Here is a 25,114-nt window from a genome sequence, read left to right on the forward strand (position 1 = left end):
AGGTCAGTGTATGGGAAAAGAAATTAGTGGGTTTTTTTTTTTATCTTTATTACCATTAAATTTATTGACAAATTAAAATTATAAATTACTCATGAATAGAAACGCCATTTTTAATTGACTAGATTTTTGGTTCTATCATTATAAATTTGATTTATATAATATCATTTAGAAAATACAAGATGGAGTGCCTGGGTGGCTCAGTTGGTTAAGTGTCTGCCTTCAGTTCAGGTCATGATCCCAGGGTCCTGGGATGGAGCCCCGCATCCAGTTCCCTGCTCAGTGGGAAGTCTGCTTCTCCCTCTGACCCTCTCCCCTCTCGTGCTCTCTCTCTCTCTCTCAAATAAATAAATAGAATATTTAAAAAAAAAAAAGAAATACAAAATGTATCTTCCTGGGAATTATTTATTTTTCATTGGCTACTTAAAGGAGCATGCATAGAATATATACATCTATATGCTTATACATATATGGCATGTCTTTGCAAAGACATTCAAGAAGTTAGTAATGATGATTGATTCTGGGGAGGCCACCTGGGGCCCAGTGGTGGCATATTTACTTTTATTGTATATTCTTTTTAGTCTCTTTTTCTTGACACCATGCATATTTTAAACTTCAAAAAATCTTCTTCAGTGGCTAAACATGCTTTTTAAAAAAAAGTTTTACAGGGACGCCTGGGTGACTTAGTGGGTTGGTTAATCATCTGCCTTCAGCTCAGGTCATGTTCCCAGGGTCCTGGGATCAGTTTGCATCAGGCTCTTTAATCACCGGGGAGCCTGCTTCTCCCTCTGCCTGCTGTTCCCCCTGCTTGTGCGCTCGCTCTCTCTCTGACGAATAAATAAAATCTTTTAAAAAAGTTTTGCAGCTATGCTTATAGTTTTTACTACCTAGAAAATAGACAATAACCTCATCGTCCTTGAAATTGAGGATATCTGCTTATTATTTGGTATATTCTTGTTTTGGATGTGTTATCTGCTTTTTCCTCTTCTTTTTTTTTTTTTTTTTTTTAAAGGATTTTATTTATTTATTCGACAGAGATAGAGGGAACACAAGCAGGGGGAGTGGGAGAGGAAGAAGCAGGCTCCCAGCTGAAGAGCCTGGTGTGGCTCGATCCCATAACGCCGGGATCACGCCCTGAGCCGAAGGCAGACGCTTAACAGCTGTGCCACCCAGGTGCCCCTGCTTTTTCCTCTTCTGAACCCAAGTCCTGGGTTTGCACTTTGCTTTAACTTTTTCTCCCAGCTCTTTTATTTCACCATGGCCAAATTTGTCTCTTTTTATCTTTCCCACTAATCCTTATTCCTTTACTGTATTTCCTAGCTTAGTTAATGGCACTCCCATTCATCACTCAGGCTGGAAATCTCCGTCACCTTCATCCATTTCCTCTGGTAATGGAAGACATCCCATTTCTGGATTGTTCATATTGTGTTGGTGACATTTCTTGTGTCTTCTCATACCATTGTTCCTCACCCCTACCTCCATAGGCACTGCCTTTATCACTGAAGGATCATTAAATATCCACTCCGCACTTGACATGATGTCTAGAAATATTTTCTCCACATATATTACTCTCCTGCTTACTAGGAGTTTATTGTTATCCTAGTGTGTAAGGCTTTTTATGATCTGCCCCGTCTACCTATGCTGTGCAAGCCTCACCTCCAGTTTCCCCCACATTTCCCCTGTGCTGCAGCTGTGCCGTCTCTACCAGGACGCAGCAGTGGGTCTCATGCCTTCTCTTCTGTCTACAGATCTGTCTGTTCACTAGTCATAAGGTCTAGCCCATTGTCAGTTTCCAAGATTTAGTTCCTATGTCACCTTCTATATTGATAGTTCTTGTTCACCTATTTATTGCTTATTTTAGCACTTAGCACTTCTGTAATATCTTTTGGCTTAACTGTGTGTTCCTAGAGGTTAGGGACCCAGCAGAGTACTTGGATGTAGGCAGTATTAGTAAATGAACAAGATGAAAGTTAAAACGTAGAACGTTTTTGTACACTTGCTTTGTAATTACTTGAACTCACTGCTTCAGTGTTTTTGATAATTTAGCAAGAGCTAAACTAAACTGTACGTTTATGAAGAAAGGGCTTACTAGATTGAATAACTGAGTTTGAGGAAGATGTTTACCTGTTTAAAAGAACTGACATTTTTTAAGTACCTTTAGGTGATTCAGAAGAATACTTTTTATCCAAAGCATTTATATAGTAAGTACAAGACATTTTGACTATTATTTAAATCAGAAACCAAAGTAAACTTTTATTAACATAATCAGAGCTTATCTTCTTGAAAGTAATAATGCTGTATTTACTTAACATATATTCTGTTGTTTTGACCTTTTATTCTCTTCACACTGGGTATTCATTTGGATATTGATACCTATTTGCCTTTTATCATTTCTTAGCTTGAATGTAAGTGCCATGGTAGAAATTCACTGTTGTTTCCAGTTTTGTTTCCTTTAAATACTTTCATATGCATATAAGTTGATCCTGTGCTAATTTTTTAAACAAGAATTATCCGTTTATAGATGTCATTGATCTATAACTATAGTCTGTAGACCTGAGTGATTACATTTTCAAATAGGAAAGTCTGTTGAATGAAATTGAAAATGTAGGAATTGAAAAAAAAAAAGAAAATGTAGGAATTGAGAAATTTAAGTTTACTCATCTATAGACATCCCTGTCTTAATGAATGTCTAAAATTAAAGGATTTCCATTTAGAGATAACTGGGTAAAAGCATTTGTATTCTCTTCTTCCTCATGCTAACTGAACAAACTAAGAATAAAGAATAGGGAAGAAATCTTTTAAATTTAGCGAAATGAGAAAACCACAATCCCAAGCCTCAGAGTGCAAGATCTGCCAGACATTGTGAACTTCAGAATAAATTGAGGAACTGTGAAAACATCTTAAACACAGCATAGAGCTCCCCCAAAGTAGGTGGCCTGGGGACTACAGAGTGGCAGGCGAGGAGAGGCTGCAGGAAAAGACACAGACTTTTTAGGCAGAAAACTGTGGGGAGGAAGCAGCGGAGTGGAGGAGGTAGTTTACAGAGCTGTCACCTTGGCATCAGTTGATGTAAAGCAACGGATGAGAAGTAAATCCTGAATCACAGTGCAGAGGTCGACAGCTTAGCATTTTCCTCTTCTCTCTGTTCCTCAGCCATGCTGGCCTCATTACAGTTCTTCAGCCATGCTAAGCACGTTCTTTCCTTGAGCCTTTGATTTTGCTTGTCCCTCAGCCTGGAAAATTCTTCCCCTAGAAATGCTTATGGATCCCTCCCGCATTCAGGTTTCTCTTCTTGTGTTCACTCTTTAGAAAAGCATTCCTTGACCATGCAGACTCAAACAGAAACCCTGGGAACATTCTATTTTCAAAGCTTCCTTTATTTTTCTTCATAGCCATCTCACCACCAGGCCTATATATTGATTCGTTTTCCTCTTCCCTACTAGCATCTAAGCTCTAAAAGGACACGTAGTTAGTAGGCTTCCATTCCCCTTCTGTGTTCCTAGCACCTAGAACAGTGCCTGGCACATAGGGCTGCTTAATAAATATATGTTGAATAGATTATTAAACAAATAAATGAACACACAGGTGTTCTAGTAGGCAACGTAGAATTAATTCTTATACCCTGTAAAGACTGGGAGATCCATGTTGAGAGGCATTATCAGCAAACAGCAATAATCTGTCCTTATTTTTATCCTGATTAATGTAAAATAATTATAAAAATGACATTTATGAAATAATTGACCATTGGAACACTGGATGTTTAAGACTGTGTATGTAGTAGCTCTCTAAGTCAGTCAGGATTCAGTTGTGAAGACCGGAATCCATTCTAGCCAGTTACAGCAGGAAGACACTTATTGCAGGTTTTTCATGGCTTACAGAAGGAAGGAAGGGCTGAACAAACAGATTTTAGGCTCATGGGTCTTGACCTTTTACAGACCTTTCCCAGTGCTATACCACAGAGCTGGGCTGTTGAGGGATCTGCTTCTTTCTCTGTAGATCAGAATACTGTTGTAGGGATTAGCAAACTCACCTGTAGGCAGCATCTAATCTAAACTGTTTATGTATGTCTCTAGTTAATAATGGTTTTTGTGGTTTTTAAAAAAGATTTTATTTATTTGAGAGTGAGAGAACATAAGCGAGCAGAGGGAGAGGAGGAACAGGCTGCCCACTGAGCAGGGAGCCTGATTGGGGGGGGGGGAGGGGCTCAATCCCAGGACCCTGGGATCATGACCTGAGCTGAAGGCAGAGGTTTTAAATGACTGAGCCACCCAGGTTCCCTGGTTTTTGCATTTTTAAATGGATGGCAGGGGGGGAAGTGTTTTGTGGCACCTTAACATTATATGAAATTCAAATTTCAGTGTTCATACGTAAAGCTTTATTAGAACACAGGGACACTTACTCATTTACCTATCATTTATGGTTACTTTTACACCATGGTGGCAGTGTTGAATAGTTGCAACAGAAACCACATGGTAAAATATTGATTATCTGGCTCTTAACAGAAAGCAGTTTGCCAGCTCTTGCTCTGGAATACTCCCTTTCAATGCCGTTTTAGGAAGCTACCTCTGCTGCTGCTTGCTTTACAGCCAGTATGATGGAGCAGCCTAATGGGATGTGTCATACCCTGCTTCCCTACTGGCTACTGAGATCTCTGCTAACACTGCAGCTAAAAATGTAAATGTCAGCAGAGTGTGGTCTCTGCTTCACTTCTGCCTTTCAGAATTTGGGCAAGTAAGTTTGATTGGCTGAACCTAAATGGCAACAAGCACCTATTCACATAGGAGTCTGGAAACCATTTGCTTTATGGCCTCTGTAATATATGAAGGTACATTATAGAAACAGGGTAGAATGGATGTTGAGCTCTAACTCCCACCGTATTTCTTATACACTAGTTGTAAAAATTTGTTTTGTTCTTGTTTTGTTTTGTTTTTGTAAGATTTTTATTTTTTTTAAGTAATCTCTACACCCAACATGGGGCTGGAACTCACAGCCCCAGGATCAAGAGTCACACACTCCACCTACCAAGCCAGCCAGGTGCCCCATTAGGTGTAAGACTTCGAAGCAGATAGTCCCTAACTTTCTTAATTAAAATAATTTTTTTATGAGGTGCCTGGGTGGCTCAGTCATTTAAGCATCTGCCTTTGGCTCAGTTCATGATCCTAGAGTCTAGGGATCGAGCCTTGCATCGGGCTCCCTGCTCAGCGGAGAGCCTACTTCTCCCCCTGCCTCTCACCCCACTTGTGCTCACTCTCTCCCTCTCTCTTTCTCTCAAATAAATAAATAAAATCTTAAAAAAATTTAAAAAAATATATTTTTTTCTAATTCAGAGTTATTGACTGGTTTAGCTATAACTAATTCTAATTGTGTAATAACTGGACATTGATTATCTACTTAGGTGACAGTCACATCACACATATTCTGACATTCCTTTTTTTTTTTTTGTAAAGATTTTATTTATTTGAGAGAGAGAGAACAAGCACAGGAGAGGGGTAGAAGGAGAGGGAGAAGCAGGCTCCCCGCTGAGCAAGAAGCCTGATGCTGTTCTCCATCCCATCATGACCTGAGCCAAAGGCAGACACTTAACCACGCAGATGCCCCCCTGACGTTCCTTTCTTAATAGCATAATACAGCCGGTACCAATAGTGTGTGGCTTATGGTAGTTTGACTAACTTTCCTGAGGTCACACAGCTAATGGAGGGACAGAGTTTAAAACCTGTGTCTTCTTGACTCCAGAACTCTTTTACTACCATCCTTGACTCTTGTCAGTCCATTGCTTGTTTATCTGATGTACCATTTTTATGAATCTGCCAGAAATTTTGTATCACGTACTGAGAACATTTAAATGCTCTAATTCAGTTCTCATTGCCTTTACAGAAGTTAAAACCTCTTAGCTGTGTTTCTTCAGTAAAAGCAGACTAAGAGATTTTATCCTTTTTTTTTTTTTTACATAATACTGATTCATACTTGATGCAAAGGGTCTCTGAGTATACAACACTGTATAATTTATTATTTTCTTAGAAGACAATAGAAGTTTTAGTATTGATACTAAATACATTTATACATTGTGAGGAACACATGTATAAGCTTCAAACACAATATTCATATCAGCAGCCTCACAGAGAGTAGAGACTTTGCCCTTAAAGGAGCCAAGTATGCTAAATCAGGCCAATCAGATAAGGATTCAGGAAAACATTTTCTGTGAGAATATTTTGGTGAAAGAATATTTTTAATTTAGATCATTAGTCATAATATCCTAATTTCTCAAGGTTGAGTTGAAATATATTCAGGACTGGACATTGGGTAAAAATAAATGAAAGCACAAAATCAGACTTGAAGAGAAAAAGAAGAGACATAATGAAGTAAATAAAATGTGAGTTTCTGAAGTACTAGTGAGGCCCAAGGACAGAGGTGTGCTGGTAAATGTTTAACAACTGGCTCCCTAGGAAGAAAACCCAAGAAACCCTAATTCTTAGCATTTGTTGATTTCTTTGGTATAAATACTCTCATCATGGCTGGTTTCAAGCTATTAATGGTTTGACGACTGGCTTACTACATTTCTGAAAATGTAGCCATCAGCTCTGATGAGCTGGTTCCATCACACTAGACAAGGCAGGGCAGAAACAGTTTACATCTGTATTTATAATGAATATGCAGGGAAAATATTCTATGAAACTTTGTCTCTTTATTTTTACTTTTTAAGTTTTTATATAAATTCTAGTTAGTTAACACACAGCGTAATATCAGTTTCAGGTGTATGATATAATAATTCAGTCAGAGAAAGACAAATACCATCTGATCTCACTCATATGTGGAATTGAGTTTCTCTTTTAAATCAAAGTGTTCATCTTATTTAAAAAAAGTATTTTATTCACAGATGAATAAGATGAATAGCTTCTATTGATGTTGGAAGAAATTTTTTCTAAGGTTATTATCTCATAGTTTCTCTTTAATGAGAAAAATTGCTCATAACATGTTAAATTGCATGATATAGTGTCGTACGTGATTGTTAATAGTATTCATTTAATTTGTATTTTTCTTTGATGAATCCTGCCAGGAAATTATTTCCTTAATATTCTGAATATTATTCCATATTTGGGTAATGTGGTTGAGTGCATGGTGTGAGGACTGGCGAGGACTTCAATTAAAGAGAGCAGGAAACTTAAAGGAAAAGAATATGTAGTTAGGTGTATGTGGCATTTCCCTTATGTGTCTGATGTATCTAGAGATACTAAGAATTCTCTGCCAAGATATTACTCATGAATCATGTTTCTCGTTGCTAGTCTGGTTACACCCATGGTGGAAGATACACAGAGTAAACATGGGCTTTGTGTGTGTGTGTTTTTAACTTCTTGGGGACAAAAATACTTGGGATAATTTTGTCCAAATGTTTCAGGGAAGAACAAATAGTACTATCACTGCTAGGAATAGCTAGAAAATAAAATCACAGTTGCATTCATAAATAAAATTATTTCACAACGAAAAAGAGAGAGCTTCCATTTAATAGGAAGAGCATTGGACTTGAAATAAAGTGTCTTGAATTCAGATTTCAGCTAATTCTGCTTATTGGATCTTTTTGTCAAGTTGCTATAACCTTTCTGCACTTCAGCTTCTTCATCTGTGAAGTAGGCATTGTACCATTCTGTGGTAGGAAATAAATGAATAATTTCATTGTACTTGGCTGTGGATTTCAGGTCTGTATTTCCTAGACAAAAACCGATGCAGAGGCAGGAAACAAGAGTTCCTTAGGGATTAACTCCAGCAGTGGCTACTAATTGCTGATGCTGTCCCTTTAGACTCTTAAAATGATTCACGGGCAGAATGGCTGGTGTTTTCCACTTGGAAAAACTGATTACAAACCAATGTGTAGAAGAGTTTGTGTGTGAAGAATTAACATGGAGAGAACAAAGCTGCACAAACCTGATTGGTTAAAATAGCCTGTGGATAGGCCAGTGAATTCCATCTTTTTTTTTCTTCTGTTGTTGAAAATATATATATATTTTTAAAGATTTTATTTATTTATTTATTTATTTATTTATTTATTTATTTATTTATTTATTTATTATACATGCCAGATTATCATCTCTGGCTAAAATTCATTCCCTCATCCTCAAGAGGATGGAGAACTCTATCCATTCTGACAAACACAAATGATTTTGAAAAAATGTTTAGCCAAATATTCCTACACATACAAGTTTTTTTGTTACTTGCAGAGCAGATAAAGTCTCCTTTAAGGGATTTTTAAAATGTCATAGGATTAAAAGAAACAAAAAGCCTAAATTGAGAAATAACTAAGAATCACTTTAGAAAAAATAATGACTTGTACGTGATTTCAGTATGGTTCAGTTGAAACTCATTTAAGAAATGAAATGGTTTTTATTTAAGTATTTGATTTTAGTCATCGTAGTGTAAATGTATAGTTCTTATATAAAACAGCAGTTTGTTGGTTTTAATTTAACTCAATTTAGAAGTATTACAAAGCAATTATTTCCTTTAAAGACCTGTAATTTAATGGAGGACTGGCACAATAATTTTGAAGCATTTAGTATTCTCTTTAGTTAGTATGTTTTCTTGCAAAATATTTGTTTTATGTGCATGTTTTTTTTAATTTTAAAAAATGGTATTGTTGGGGTGCCTGGGTGGCTCAGTCGTTAAGCGTCTGCCTTCAGCTTGGGGCGTGATCCCAGAGTCTTGGATCGATCCCCACATTGGGCTCCTTCACTGGGAGCCTGCTTCTTCCTCTCCCATTCCCCCTGCTTGTGTTCCTCTCTCGCTGGCTGTCTCTCTGTCAAATAAATAAAATCTTTAAAAATTAAAAAAAAATGGTATTGTAATATATATTTTATCCTATTTTTAGTTCCTTTCACTTATCATTATATTTTTAAGATGCATCTATGTGAAATGTATACTTTTAAATGAATATGTATGATTGTGTATCAACCCTGTTTTACTTACTCCTCTTCTTAGTGATGAACAGTGTTGAACCTCTAAATAGCCTCCAGCCCTCTAGTCTCCACAAACGACAGTACAGTAAACATCCTTTTATAAGTTATTACCCATACAAATTTCTTTGGAGTATATACTGAGGAGCAAAATGCAAGATTGAGTAGTGTGAAACTGCCCTTTAGAGAGGAGAAATAACAACTGACACCACAGAAATAGAATTATAAGAGAATATAATGAAAAATTACATGCTAACAAATTAGACAACGTAGAAGAAATGGATAAATTCCTATAAACATATAACCTCTGCAGACTGAATCAGAAAGAAATACAAAATTTGAACAGACCAATTACCACTAATGAAATTGAATCAGTAATCAAAAAATTCCCAACAAACAAAAGTCCAGGACCAGATGGCTAGGGAATTCTACCAAACATTTAAAAAGAGTTAATACCTTTCCTTCTCGAACTATTCCAAAAAATGGAAGAGGAAGAAAAGCTTCCAAATTTATTCTATGAGGGCAGCATGACTCTACAAAAAGAACTACAGGCCAGTAATTCTGTTGAACATAGATGCAAAAATTCTCGAGGAGATTTAGCAAATCAAATCCAACAATACTTTTGAAAAATCATTCAGCAGGATCAAATGGACTTTATTCCCAGGATGCAAGGGTGGTTCAGTAGTCACCAGTCAACCAAGGTGATATATCACATTAATAAGAGAAAGGATAATAACCATATGATCATGTCAATAGATGCAGAAAAAGCATTTTACAAAGTGCAACATCCATTCATGGTAGAAACCCTTTCAACAAAGAAAGTTTCAAGAGAACATACCTCAACATAATGAAGGCCATGTATGAAAAACCCACAACTACCGTCATTCTCAATGGTGAAAAACTGAGAGCTTTTCCTGTAAGTCAGGAACAAGACAAGGATGTCCAGTCTTACTACGGTTTTTGGTTTTTTGTTTTTGTTTTTTTTAGATTTTATTTATTTGTGAGAGAGAGAGCATGCACATGCAGGGGGATTGGCAAGCAGAGGGAGAAGCAGGCTCCCTGCTGAGCAAGGAGCCCTATGTGCGACTCAATCCAAGAACCCTGGGATCATGACCTGAGCTGAAGGCAGACACTTAATTGACTGAGCGACCCAGGCGTCCCCAGTCTTACTACTTTACTTTTATTCAACATAATACTGGAAGCCCTAGCCACAGCAATCAGACAAGAAAAAGAAATGCATCCAAATTGGTAAGGAAGAAGTATAACTTTTACTATTTGCAGATGACATGATAATATACACAGAAAACCCTAAAGACTCCACCATAAAAACCTATTAGAACTGATAAGATGAATTTAGTAAGGTCATTGGATGCAAAATTAATATACAGAAATCTGTTACATTTCTGTACACTAAATGAAATAGCAGAAAGAGAAATTAAGACAACTATCTCACTTACAGTTGCACCAAAAATAATTAAATACTTAGGAATAAACTTAACCAAAGAGGTGAAAGACCCATACTCTGAAAACTGTAAAATGAGGAAAGAAATTGAAGCAAACACAAGCAAATTTCCATGTTCGTGGAATGGGAGTATCCATACTACCCAAAGCAATATATAGATTTAATGTAATCTTTATCAAAATACCAACAGCATTTTTCAGAGAAGTAGAACAAATAATCCTTAAATTTGTGTGAAACCACAAAAGACACCAAGTAGCCAAAACAGTCTTGAAAAAGAACAAATTTAGAGGTATGACAATCTCAAATTTCAAGATATACTACAAAGCTGTAGTAAGCAAAACACTATAGTACTGGTACAAAAATAGACACATAGATTGATAGAACAGAATAGAGAATCCAGATAAACCCCCAATTATATGGTCAATTAATCTATGACAAAGGAGGCAAGAATATACAATAGGGAAAAGACAGTCTCTTCAACAAATGGTGTTGGGAAAACTGGATGCCTACATGCAAAAGGATGAATCTGGACCAGTTTTTAACACCATACATACACACACACAAAAAACTCAAAATGAATTAAAGACATAAATGTAAGACCTGAAACCATAAAACTCCTAGAAAGAAATGTAGACAATAATTTCTTTGATGTTGGCTGTAGAAGCATTTTTCTGGATATGTCTCTTCTGGAAGGGAAACAAAAGTAAAATGAAACTACTGGGACTATACCAAAATGAAAAGCTTCTGCACAGCAAAGGAAACTATGAACAAAACAAAAAGCCTGCTGAATGGGAGAAGATATTTGCAAATGATATATCCAATAAGGGATTAATATCCAAAATATGTAAAGAACTTCTACAGCTCAACACCAAAAACCCAAATATGATTAAAAATGGGCAGAGGACATGAGTAGACATTTTTCCAAAGACCTACAGATAGATGGACAACAGACACGTGAAAACATGCTCAGTAATCACCAGAGAAATGCAAATCAAAACTACAATGAAATACCACCTCACACCTGTCAGAATGGCTAAAATTAGCGACACAGGAAATATCGGATGTTGGCGAAGATGTGGAGAAAAGGGAATCCTCATATACTGTTGGTGGGAAATGCAAGCTGGTATAGCCACTGTGGAAAACAGTATGGAGAGTCTTTAAGAAACTTAAAAAAAATTGAAATATCAGGTGATCCAGTAATTTCACTGTTGGATATTTACCCAAGGAAAACAAAAATACTGATTTGAAAATATATGCAGCCCTATGTTTCCTGCAACATTATTTACAATAGTCAAGATATGGAAACACTCCAAGTATCCACTGATAGACAGATGGATAAGGGAGGTGGTGGTGGTGGTGGTGGTGGTGGTGGTGTGTGTGTCTAACATACACTGGAATATTAGCCATAAAACGAATGAAATTTTGCCATTTGCAACAACGTGGATGGACCTAGAAGGAATTACACTAAGTGAAATAAATCAGAGAAAAATAAATACCATATGATTTCAGTCATACGTGAAATTTAAGAAACAAAACAAATGAACAAATTAGAAAGACAAAAAAGCAGACTCTTAAATGTAGAGAACAAACAGTAGTTTACCAGAGGGGAGTTGAGGGGGAGATGGGTGAAATAGTTTAAAGGGATCAAGAATACACTTCTTGTGATAGTCACTGAGTAATGTATGGAATTCCCGAATCATTATATTGTACACTTGAAACTAATGTAACACAGTTATCATTTATACCTGAATTTTAAGAAAATGAAAAGAAACACCCCACACACTGCCTTTTATTTAGATTCTCTACCAGACAGTTTTCCCTGTATGTGGGTCTTGTCCACATGTCCAAGAACACAGGGCATTTCCTAACTTGCTGCTTGTTGCTAATCTAAGAGGTCTAAAATGACATTTCCTTATTTTAGTCTGCGTTTCTTTGATTCCTGAGTAAATTAAAACATCTCTTCATGGGTTTGGCCTTCCAGGGTGCTTGTTCATGGTTTTTGTTTTGTTTTTGTTTTTTTTTAAATTGGGATTGCTATTTTTTCTTGGTGATTTGAGTTTGTGATTTGGGATTTTTCTTGGATTTTTTTTTTTTTGTAAATTCTAAATTATAATCCTTTTGGTTTTAGCCATTTCAAATATCTTTTCCCATTGTGTTATCTCACTTTTTGCTTGGTTCATCATGTTCTTTGCTGAGCCAAAATATTAAAAAAAGAATTTTTTTTTTAGAGAGGAAGTGAGGGGGTAGGGGCAGAGGGAGAGGGAGAGAGAAAAACTTAAGCACGCTCCATGCCCAGCACGGAGCCCCGTGCAGAACTCCATCTCCCAACCCTGAGATCATGACCTGAGCTGAGATCAAGAGTTGGACGCTTAACTGACTGAGCCACCCAGGGGGCCCAAAATATTTTTTATATGATCACATTCATTTTATCTTTGGATATGTTATGTAGTTTTGATTGTATGCTTAAGAAATTCTTGCCTGATTAATAAAAATATTCTTCTCTTTATAGTTTTACCTCTCATTGTTGGGTCTTTAATCCACTTTGAGTCCACCTTTGTATATGGCTTTAGGTAAGAGTCAAGTTTGTCAATACCACTTACATAAGAATCACATCCTTTCCTGTGACCTTTATCATATGTTAGGTTTCTTTTTCTTTTTTTAAGATTTTTATTTATTTATTTCAGAGAGAGAGTGCACAAGCTGGGGAGACACGTAGAGAGGGAGAAGCAGACCTCCCGCCGAGCAGGGAGCCCAGTGTGGGGCTCCATCCCAGGACCCTGGGATCAGGACCTGAGCTGAAGGCAGGCGCTTAACTGACTGAGCCACCCTGGTGCCTTTTATGTTAGGTTTCTAATACATGCATGGGTCTGTTTCTGAGCTCTCTCATCTGCACATTGGTTTGTTTATTCCTATGTCAGTCAGCCACTGGTTTTACTACCATGATTTGGCAGACGATTATTTTCAAAATTTAAAATTACATAATTTAATGTACAAGTATCATTAAGTTTTAACAAATTTCATTGTTACCGCCTTCTTAAAGACATTTATATTATGTTTACACTTTAGTAACCATGATCTATGAAACATTTGTATTGGAAATTCTGGATCAGTTTCTTTAAATATTGTTTTAGAATTCCAAATCCATTTAAGTATAATTAATTTTAACTACTTCGTGGGTCTCTTCTTTTCCCCATTTGTTTGAGGTGCTAAATTTTGCTTTTTAGCAAAATCCACTAAAATGTCTTGGAACGACTGTAGAATAACTTTCTTTTATATAATTTCAGAAAGAAAGATAAAGCTGAAAAGTAATCTATATTTTCTTGAATCCCAAGTCTTTGCTTCTCTACCTGGAACATCTTGCTCAATCCAAATTGCGATTTTTAGAATGTTATGTGTACTTTGTAGGAGGAAGTTAAGTAACAAAATGAAACTTCATACCCTTCATTTATAGAAAATTTTATTTCTTATAGGTTATATTTTCTTTTTAAGGAAAAAGCCTAGACATTTGAAATAAAATACTTTATATATTTAATTTTAACCTTCAAATGCTAAGCCTGCTAGTAAACATCTGAGCTAGGAGATTTCCGTTGTAGAGCCTATACCTTTGTTTTCCAGCTTGAGTTGAGAAGTTAACTGTAAAACGGGTAAGGAGATGAGCAGAATGAGAATACTGCTGGGTATGCTTGATCCTTTGGTCTGGGAAAAAAGTCAGTGCTTTTTAAAGATTGTTTTCCCAAAACAATGAGAGTTAGGTTTTATTATGGAACATTAAAAAAAAAAAAAACAAAAAAAACAAACCTCAACAAACGTAGGAACAGTGATCTCACCATAGTCCATCATTGGGGTCAATGTGACGATTTAAGGTAGTATTTTATGTTTTATTGCGTGGCATTCCTTCTGAGAGGAGGATGAGATTATTATAAGAAAATATAGTAAACTGAGTTGTACTCTGCAAAATTATTCACTTCAGTAAATTATTTCCCTAGAATAAAGGGCAATATATTTAAAACATTATTGTCAGTATTTCAGATGGATTTATAAGTTGTATTAAATAGCTAACTGTAAAGAATAGCATTTCTCCTCTTATTCTTCCCCAAAGGCATTTTTTAAAATAGGCTACATGTGATCAACAGTGAAATGATGTAATTAGGACATGGCTATTTGTGGTAATCATTCTTACGTGTTGGTATTGGGAGGTTAGCAAAATACAGTGTTCTTATTCTTTTCTCCTCTTCTTCCACCCCTTCACTCCTCAACTCCCTTCACTTGACCCCTTTAGTGAGAATGTACCCCTCAATCATGAGGGTGTAAGTACATTTTGTATTTCATTTGTAGAATACCTACTGCAAAAAAATCAGAAAGGAAGCAATAATATTCTGGTCAGCGAAAGGTTATATCCAGTAACAAATAATTTTTTTGTCCAAAAGATTCATATCAGTACCACCTTTTATATTTTAAAGTATGTTTCTTCACAGATTTTATAAATTTCATTAATGTTTTCATTCATATACCTCTATTAAATGAATAAAGAATATTTAAAATACTGGATAGAGGAATTTATAAAAAGTTAGTGTCAGCAGGAAGATTTCTTGGCTCACTGTATCCACCTAACTATCCATGTAGCCATCCATAATACATTTATTATTCATGTTTGCTATGTCAGGTATGTGACAAACACTAAAAAGTTGAATATAAAAAAGTATATCTATTTTTAAAAACATGATAGTTTTATTTTTAAAATCTATAAGATAGTTCTATTTAATATATATGTATATATCTATTTAATATATATGTGTGTGTGTATATATATGTGTGTGCATATATATATATATATATGTGTGTGTGTGTAGCTGACCTCAAACTAGGTTCAATGTATAGAAATGGGGGTGGAGCTGACTGTTCCCTGAAATACTCTCCGTAAATCCTGAGATTTTTTTTTTTTTAAAGATTTTATTTATTAATTTGACAGAGAGAGACAACCAGTGAGAGAGGGAACACAAGCAGGGGGAGTGGGAGAGGAAGCAGCAGGCTCATAGCAGAGGAGCCTGATGTGGGGCTCAATCCCAGAATGCTGGGATCACGTGCTGAGCCGAAGGCAGACGCTTAACGACTATGCCACCCAGGCGCCCCAATCCTGAGATATTTTTACTCTACCTGTGTTAGGTTGAGAAATAGCCTTGGATGGGATCAGACTAGGTTACTGGCTGTTGACTGCAGGCTCATCCCTGGTGGAGAAGCTTTACGGGGACCCTAGTGCACGTTTCTCTAGGTGTTGAGAATGAGTCCTGTGGATTTGGGGTGGGTGGATGATAGTCAATGGCATAAATGCAGACAAAGGGTAAATGAATATACATTCTTACCACAGAATACAAAAAGCTGTCAGAATATTATAAATTTTTATTTCCTTTATTACTGATGAGGTTGTGCGGCCTTTCTTATATTTGTGGTCATTTGTTTGCCTTGTCTGTGAAATACCTATTTGTCTTTTGCCCGTTTTTTTATTGGGTGGTTTACTTTTCTCAGTGATTTGTAGCCATTCTTTATATATTTTAGAGAGAATGCTTTTTTGTTCATTATAGGTATTGCAGATATTTCTTTCCCAATTTGTGGCTTGAGTTTACTTTCTGTTGATTTTTCATGTACAGAAGTTGTTAATTTTGATAAGGTTCATTTTGTGTGTGTAGTTCTTTTTTTTTTTTTAAGACATTCTTCCTTACCCTGAGGTTACAAAGATATTTTCCAACATTTTCTTCTAAATATTTTAAGAGTTTTGCTTTTCAAATTACTGTCTTAATTGCTTTAGTGGCAAAGACATGGTGAATATAAGCTACTGAAAGCAGAGCTAGGTGGCTGGAACAGAGGAGATTCAGGTGAGGTGGGGAATGTCTTGATAAATATTTATTTGAATCTGTGATTGTGTTACTTCCATGGAGATATCTTTAAACTGTTTTAGGATTAAGTAAGATCATGTACTATCCATGAGAGGTTCCCAGGTGGTACAAGGATCTGAGGAGGCCATTTCAGGCAGAGGAAAGACCATGGGGGGAAAGCATAAGGGTTTGAAATTCCATGGCATGTTCAGGGAATAGCGGTTAGGTGGTATCCTGTGAGCATAGAATGAGGGAAGAAATATTGCAGAAGACAAAGCTGCAAAATTGGATACACAACAAATTTTTGAGAAACAGTTTAAGTCTTGTAAAGGGTTTTGACTCTATTCCATTGCAGGCGGTCATGTCACTTTTAAGGGAAGTTGTCCTGATCTGTTACGAATTTTAGAAAAATAAATAAAGCCACATATATAGTGGAGGGTTGCTACTCTCACAGTGCCTGTCATATAGTAGACAGACACCTGCCATTGCTCAGAAGCTAATAGAATATTTTCCCTGTAATCATCTGCACAGTCTGCAGTACATTCTTTTGATTATTAGTGGTGAATCTTCAATATTTTGGAAGGATTTGATATTTAGTAATAGGCAAAAGTTATTTGGAGGAAGTTTAGAAACTAAGGCCAATGAGCAAGCTGGGTAATTCCATTTTTGGTAAAACATGGTATATGATGACACTGATTTTTACTATAAAATGCTCTGAAAGCAACTTTAAAGAGGAATTTTAGAAAGTGTTTTTAACTATGTTAGCATCATTATGTGATGGGTAGAGGAAAATTAATCTGAATGTATGAACTCTGATACTTTGAGAAAAAGTATAGGAATTCATAATGGAAACCCTTATCACTGTGTAATCAGTCTGTGAAGAAGCCAGCACTTACTTTCCCATTCTTATTTTTATTGATATCATTATTTTTTTATTTGTGTGATTTTATTGGTACAGTTCTGCACCATCTTTTGTGTTTGTCATTTCCTTTTCCTCACTTTCAGGTCACAGGGTATATGCCCACCCACTCAGGAGTGATTTGTTGTTGATGGTGGTAAGCTGACTTCCTCTCTTGGACGTTCCTTGTCCTCAGGATTGTTGTTGACGTGTCGATTCCCTGTGGAAGATTCTGGCTCACTGTTTTTTGTTCTGTCATCATCTGCTTACCAACCAACTCTGTTAGGAGTAACTTTGATCCCTTCTGCTCCTGACTTCACTTCTTAGTTCTTACTTTCTGAGTTTGTATCAGTTTTTCCTGACCACTTTAATTGTGTTGGGTTACTCAGCACCTCTCACCAAAAATAGTCGTATAGTAATGATTTACTTTTTCAAGTAATAAAATTGAATTTAAACCATAAAGAACAAAGTTGTCTGCTAAGCCTTCTTGTTTTAAAATAAACAGATAAGGAATTTAGAGAAAAATTTCCCCCTTTTTGGCCTATTTAAATCACCTTACCTTTGGCTAGATCTGCCTCTAGTTCATTCATCTTCTAAACTTTTATTGATTACTATTTACTCATTTATCAATTACTTGTTGCCTGCCTCTTATTTGCCAGGTGTTAACTATCGGGGGAGAAAGTTGAATACAACATGATCTTTGCCTTCCATAATCTTACATTATTTGTCCAGTGTTGGGAAAAAAACCATATAACAGTTACATAACATCGTGAGAAATGCTATGATAAAGAGATGCACAGGATTGTATGGGGGACAAAGAAGGGAGCATCTCTGTCAAACTGGGACATTGGGGAATGCTTTCTAGAAGAGGGACACTTGACCTGAGATTTAAAGGATTATTAGTAGTAATTAGGTAACTGCAGATAAGCTGGAAGGGAAAGGCCCCCGTAACCCTTCCCTCCCTCCCCCCAGGAAAGGGTTCAGGGTGTGCTGAGGCACAGAAGTGTAAAGGTACAGCAGGGAGACCTGCATCAGACAAGGTATGGGCAGAGACATGTTGGAAAGGTTTTAGATCTTTTTTTCTTTTGTAGTAAATGCATTTAGTGCTATAAATTTCCCTCTCACCACAGCTTTCACTGTATTTCATACATTTTGATAAGTAATATTTTCATTTTGTTCAAAATGTTTGCAAATTTTTCTTGACACTTCTTCCATGTGTTATTTAAAGGTGTATATTATTTAATATAAAGTATTCAGGGCTTTCCAGCTATCTTTTGTTATTGAGTACTTATTCCATTGTGATCTTAAGGCATACTTTGTATGATTTCTCTGCTTTTAAATTTGTTAAGATGTATTTATGGCCTGGTGTGTGATCTGTCTTGAAGTATGTGCCATGCAAGTTTGAGAAGAATCTTGTCAGATGGAGTGTTTTATAAATATCAACTGTGGAGCCAGTTGACTGATAGTACTGTTCAGTAAACTATCTGTGTTGATTTCCTGCACACTTGATCTGTCCTTTATTATAGGAGGGCTGTTGAAGCCTCAGCTCTAACAGTGGGTTTGTCTTTCTCCTTTAGGTTTTATCAGTTTTTGCTTCATGTAGGTTGACACTCTCAGGCTCATACATGTTAAGGATTGTTATATCTACTTGAAGAGTTGACCCTTGTGTGTATGTAATACCCCTCTTTATCTCTGATATTTCTCTATATCCTCGCAAACACTTTTTATTTCTTGTATTTTGGTTTTAGCCGTTCTGACAGGTATTGGCAAGGATGTAGAGAAAAGGGAATCCTACACTGTTGGTGGGATTGCAAGCTCATGCAGCCACTGTAGAAAAGAGCATGGAGAGTCTTCATAAAACTTAAAAATGGAAATACCGTATGATCCAGTAATTTCACTACTGGGTATTTACCCAAAGAAAACAAAACACTAATTTGAAAAGATATATGTGCTTCTGTGTTTATAGCAGCATTATTTATAATAGCCAAGATTTGGAATCATCCCAGGTGTCCATCCATAGATGAATGGATAAAGAAGGCATGTCATACACACACACACACACACACACACACAGGAATGTTATTCAGCCATAAAAACAAATGAAGTTTTGCCATTTGCAACAACATGGGTGGAGCTAGAGGATATAATGCTAAGTGAATAAGTCAGAGAAAGACAAATACTGTATGATTTCACTTATGTGTGAAATTTAAGAAACAAAACAAAGAAAAACAAAAAAAAAATCCCTAGACTCTTAACTCTAGAGAACAAACTGATGCTTACCAGAGGGGAAGTGGGTGGGGGATGGGCTAAGGAGGTGATGGGGATCAAGAGTACACTAATCTTGATGAGCAGTGAGAAACGTATGGAATTGCTGAATCACTGTATTGTATATTTTAAACCAGTGTAACAGTGTATGCTAATTATACTTGCATCAAAAAAATAATAAAATTTTATTTTACCTTCATTTATTCTTTCTCTGACAGTCCTCCTTTTCTTGTGTAAATATAGTTTTCTAACCGGTATCATTTTTAGTAAAAACCACAGATTTAGGGAGTGAGAAAAGTAGATGGATTGAAAATTAGGATCTCAGAGTGAGATTTCACAACTTGAAATTTCAGAAATAGAGAAATTCCTGTTGGGGGTATGCATAGGGTACAGCCCTGAAAGTTTTGAGCTTGCTAATACGCATTTCACTCCTTAGGTTATTAGTCTCCCTGCACTGGGCCATCCACAGAGGATACTGATAAATGATCACTGAGCTGAATGACTTGTACTAGAAGTTAGTGGAGGTTGTGGGATGCACAAATGTGTCAACATTAGGTAATCATAAACTACAGAAGCATTGTGCTAAAATATTCTTTTCCAGATCGTATACAAAATTTGGAACACAATTTGCGTAAAAATATACTTTCAGAGAAAGCTGGGGATTTCAGGTCAGCTGAAAGTTTATTTATTTACAGTTTATTTATTCCATAATATAATTTAATTAAACTATATTAATCATATCAGGTAACCTAACTGCCATTTAACTATTAGAGTAAATTTGCCTTTGGGGCTCCCAAAACAGCAGTAGAAGCTGATAGAAGGGAGGAGTTTAAGAAAGGTGTCAGGGAGATGCCAACAGTGGCTACTTGTACTTGGAAATCATACGTAAGTGAAATGTTCTTAAATGGAAGTGAGTTGCTTTTGACTTTGGAATATGCTTTTGTCTATGAAGAGAGAAAATGAAGCATACCAAAAAGATGCTTTGAGAAGTTGTCTGGTTCAGTATATGTGTGGATGATGAGTGTACAGATGGGCTGGGAAGGATGAGGGATATTAGGAATAGGTCTTAAGTAATTGTATTTTGCCATATAAATGAGGTGACTGATCTTGTAGAGGCTAAAATCTGATCATGACTGTTGTGGTAAGGCAAAAAAACTTAATGCTTAAGCAGGTGGAAAAATTAAATTCTAATTCAGCACTGTATTTATAGGTCTTTTTCTTTTCTTTCTTTTTTTTTTTTTTTAAGATTTTATTTATTTGAGAGAGAGTGGGAGAGAGATCACGAGCAGGGGGGAGGTGTAGAGGGAGAAGCAGACTCCCCACTGAGCAGAGAGCCAGGACCCTGAGATCATGACCTGAGCCAGGATGCTTAACCGGCTGAGCCACCCAGGTGCCCTAGGTTTTTTTCAAAGTATATATATGATAGATTGCTGGGTGATAAACCGTGTTTGTTGGGAGCCTCGCCAAGATTTGCCCTTCACTCTTCGAAAGTGTAAGAAGTTTTGCTTTTGCTCTTCATAGTGAAGAAAAAAAATAGGATTTTTCCCCAGAAGGTTTAAGCACAAAATAAAAACCTGAGAAATTACTTGTAGTTCTTTGAAGAAATTATAAGACTTCCCTTAGCCGTGTGAGCTATTTATTTTTTCTCTTGTGGAATTAAGGGATTTTTTTTTTTCTTTTTTAAGGAAAGCTATTTTAAGCTTTTGGCTCAGCTACTCAAAGGCAGCTAGTTACTTGACAAATATATTTTGAAAACTTAGGCTATTTACTTGTTTTATACCCTTCTGTAATTTAAATAATGGCAGACTCTTTAAAGAATTTTGGGCGGAGAAGGTTAAAGTATCTGGGATTTTCAAGCATTAACACGAGATTAGAATAAGAAATACTGTCTTGGGCTCATTGCAGTAATTATCTCATTGCTACTTAAATAACCCCCTGTTGGCACTATGGCAGTACAAACACTTTTCTCTTGTGAAACAAAATAGGGTTTGTATTAGAAAACTAGTTCTTAAAGAGAATAATCTTTATAAATATTTTGAAAACCTCTAATAACACTGTCCCCAAAATAATCATTCTGTGGTTTGTTATTATTTTTTTATTATTATTATTATAATAAAATTTTGTATATCTCTTCTATGATGCTTTATAAGTCTCTTATTGAGCATCTAACAAAGAAATAAATATTTTGGTAATCTTTTATCATTGTGTAAGTCCCTAAAACATAGACTTGCACTGTTTTCCTTACTTGCTTAAATAACTAAAAATGTAAATGCAAAGGATTAAATGTTTCATGATTAGGCTCAAAGGAAGAAAAAAGAATTATTGAATGTAACTAAAGTGCTTGGCACTTAATAGAAATGAAGTTCTTTTATGTATGCATTACAGAAAGGCTGTGAGGAAAGATTTTACAGCTGAGAGAAACCCAAGATTCAAGCGGGTTCACCTGAAGTTACCTGTCTCATGTGGATATGTTTGTACAGGTTTGACTGAAAAGTGCTTATTCTTTTTAGTCTACCACTGCCGAAGAGTATTTTAAACATGTTAGTTCTTGGTCTAAATACTACTTTAAATATAAATATTGGAGTGGAGACAAAGCAATGATCCAGCAATCTGATATGCTTAAGTGTTTCTTGCTAATAAGTAAGGAGAAAAGGAGGAATCTGAATTTTTTTTCCATCACTGAGATTATCTGAGTGAGAAATACCAGTAAACCCACTTAGCTGATTGATATATATCCTTTTGTATCAGATAAATATTAACGATGGTACAATAGTTTCATTACATCTAGCTAATATTTGTCATTATATGATCATGTGGTTTCTTTTTTAAATGAAAGTTGATTAGTTTAGAACCTTAAGAAAAATCAAAAAGATTTATTTCCCATCCTAACTGCTATTTGTTGCTAAATGAATATGCTAGAGTTACAGTTTCCAAGAATTCTGTAATTTAATAAAGGCATATGAGGGGTGCCTGGCTGGCTCAGTCAGTGGAGCATGCAGCTCTTGATCTCAAGATTGTGAGTTCGAGCCCCATGTTGGCTGTAGAGATAACTTAACATCTTAAAGGGGCGCTTGGGTGGCTCAGACGGTTAAGTGTCTGCCTTTGACCCAAGTCATGATCCCAGGGTCCTGGGATCGAGACCCCCCCTTACTGGGCTTCCTGCTCCAGGGAGCCTGCTTCTCCCTCTCCCTCTGCCTGCTGCTCCCCCTGCTTGTGCTCTCTTTTTCTGTCAAATAAATAAATAAAATCTTTTTAAAAAATCTAAAAAAGGCACGTGAATATGAGTAAGCAGGAAGAACACTTGACCAGAAGGTAGGAGGTCTGATTCTCATCCAGTTCTTTACCACTGTGAGGTTTTGAGCAAGTTGCTCTTGTCTCAGGGCCTTATGGAAAGGTAGAGTTAATCGCTCTTCCCCCCCCCCCCACTTGCTTAAGGTAGAATGAAGAGCTAAGGAGGTCTGAAAGGGCTTTGAAACTCTAATATGGAACGATACTTTTTAAAAAATGACATAGACCGCTGGAAAGCTGGGATCTCTTCAAAATGTTTTTGAGGTGTTAGAGGAACGTGAACCTCCTCAGCCCTCTCCAGGACTGTCTAGATTATGAACTCTAGCTGTGGGCTAAGGAAAAAGAGCAAAGATAAGCATGATCTAAAATGTTAGCTAATCATCAAAAGTTTTATAATTTACTTCAGATTTTAGTTTGGTTCTGGGGCTCTCTGGGACTGTAAATAGCACATAGGTGATTGAGTGCATTTGTTAAAATCCTTATAGGTGGAGGACTTACGTATTTCCTCCTCCAGCTTTAAACTGGACTACCTTTTGTTTGTCAGCCTTTGCCTGTGTGTCTGGACACTCTTCCCCAGGATTGGACCCCTTAGACAGTGTTCCTGGCTGAGCTGTAGGCAGTGTCTTTCTGCTCCTCACCTGAGCTGAGGCCCCTGTGGCCGCCTGTTGCACACTGCTAGAGCGCATAAGCATGTACCCGTGGCCAAATATGGAGTTCATTCAAAATTCTCAAGGGCAAGCATATTTAAGATGCCAGTTCTTCTTAGAGTTTTAAAATCAGTAGACAGATGTTTAGTAAGTAAAGCTCTAGCCTCACAGTAATCTTTTCATTTCTTAGGAAATGGCATTACTGGCTTATGTGGTTATGCAGCGAAATTAAAAAGTAATCTTGGATTATTCCCTCCTTTCTTCAGATTAAAAAGCAGCAAATTGCCTTTATTCAGATTCTGTATATTCATAATGTCCTCATAGCCTTCCTGGTTCCTTTTGTAAAATATCCTTTTTGTGTCTGAAATTAGCTAATTGTTGGCACAGTTAGTGGTGGTTGAAAAGGGCTGATGATGCTTTCTGAATGCTTAGTGTTATTGATTCTGGTACATATTCTAACTCAGTGGTTGGTTTGTTTATTCCTTAACTGCAGCTCTAGCCAGGGATACATTTTACATTGTGATTTAGTATGCATGAATTACCTAAAATAAGTTTCATGAAATAATAATCACCCTTACTATGTGTATTCCAGTATCTTCTATTTCACTGTTTTGTTTTAATGCTCATCATGATCCACTGACTGAATTAACATGACCTGCCAAGGGGTTTCAAACTATAGTTTCAAAAAGTGGTCTTCAGGTATATGAAAATTTTTATTGTCTTCTTATGATTTGTAAAATATATTGGGATGCATTCGTTTTAATTTGCATGTTTTCAAACTATAACAAAGTAGACTCTTCAAACAGGTACCCAAACTGTAATCCTTCATCTAGAAAAAAAAATAATTAAAAATAGAAAATTTCATGTTTGGGTATAGGTTTTTTGTTTTGTTTTGTTTTTTTGGTTGTTTTGAGATGAGGGTGAACTTTCTATTCTTCATTCTTTTTACATATGCTCAGCTCTTAAGCAACATATTAATAGTAGGATCTTTGGTCCCTTTATTTGTTGAACTTCATATGACTAACTTAACTGGAAACATTTGATATGTGTCCAATTAATGTTTTACATTTAATGGTTTACATTTTTTTTTTTTTTTTTTTTTTTTTTTGAGAAAAGCACTTGTTCGCATTTAATGAACCTCCTCCCACGTGGCTTCAAGCTACTAGAACGCAGGCGCCCCCTACACCCTTAATCTTCTCCTCTGCTCTTCTACTGAAGAATTTGGCCTTCACGATGACAGGCTGTTTTGGGAGTTTTCCCTTTCCCAAAACTTTGTAGTAGCCCGATCGCACCACATCAATGATAGGAGCAGCTCCAGTCTTGTTTTTGGCAGCGTTTACCCTTGTCTGCTCACTGACTAAGGTCCACAGTTTATCAAGGTTGACAGTTGGGCAGAAGCTCTGGTTCCTCTTTAAGTGGTAATGTCTCATACCAACTTTTCCAAAGTAACCTGGGTGATATTTGTCGAAGTTGATCCTGTGGTGATGCATGCCACCAGCATTACCCCGGCCTCCTGGGTGCTTCCGGTGCTTGCCGATGCGGCCGTGGCCGTGGCTCACGTGGCCCCGAAGTTTCCGGGTCTTTCTCAGTCTGGATGGCATGTCGGCAGCCCAGACGGAAAAAAGCAATGGTTTACATTTTTGTACCAAAGCCAGTAGGAATATTGGGTGCCATGATTTCTAATTTCTCACTTAGGGAGACTTATCAAAATTAGCTTTGCCTGTCTACCTTTTCTATTTAAAGGGGTA

At 36.5% G+C, this 25,114-nt stretch overlaps 2 protein-coding genes across 7 annotated transcripts in view; one reads left to right on the forward strand and one right to left on the reverse strand.

The window, feature by feature from the left end:
• Window positions 1–25,114, forward strand: part of WDFY3 (WD repeat and FYVE domain containing 3) — a 264,597-nt gene that overhangs the window by 65,733 nt on the left and 173,750 nt on the right. The window lies entirely within an intron of this gene.
• On the reverse strand, window positions 24,477–24,982 carry LOC100483565 (60S ribosomal protein L27a). The gene has a single exon (XM_034671590.1). The coding sequence runs from the start codon at window positions 24,965–24,967 to the stop codon at window positions 24,521–24,523; it is 447 nt and encodes a 148-aa protein (XP_034527481.1). The 5' UTR covers window positions 24,968–24,982; the 3' UTR covers window positions 24,477–24,520.

The sequence above is a fragment of the Ailuropoda melanoleuca genome, chromosome 11 (assembly GCF_002007445.2).
Source record: "Ailuropoda melanoleuca isolate Jingjing chromosome 11, ASM200744v2, whole genome shotgun sequence".
Taxonomy (NCBI): domain Eukaryota; kingdom Metazoa; phylum Chordata; class Mammalia; order Carnivora; family Ursidae; genus Ailuropoda; species Ailuropoda melanoleuca.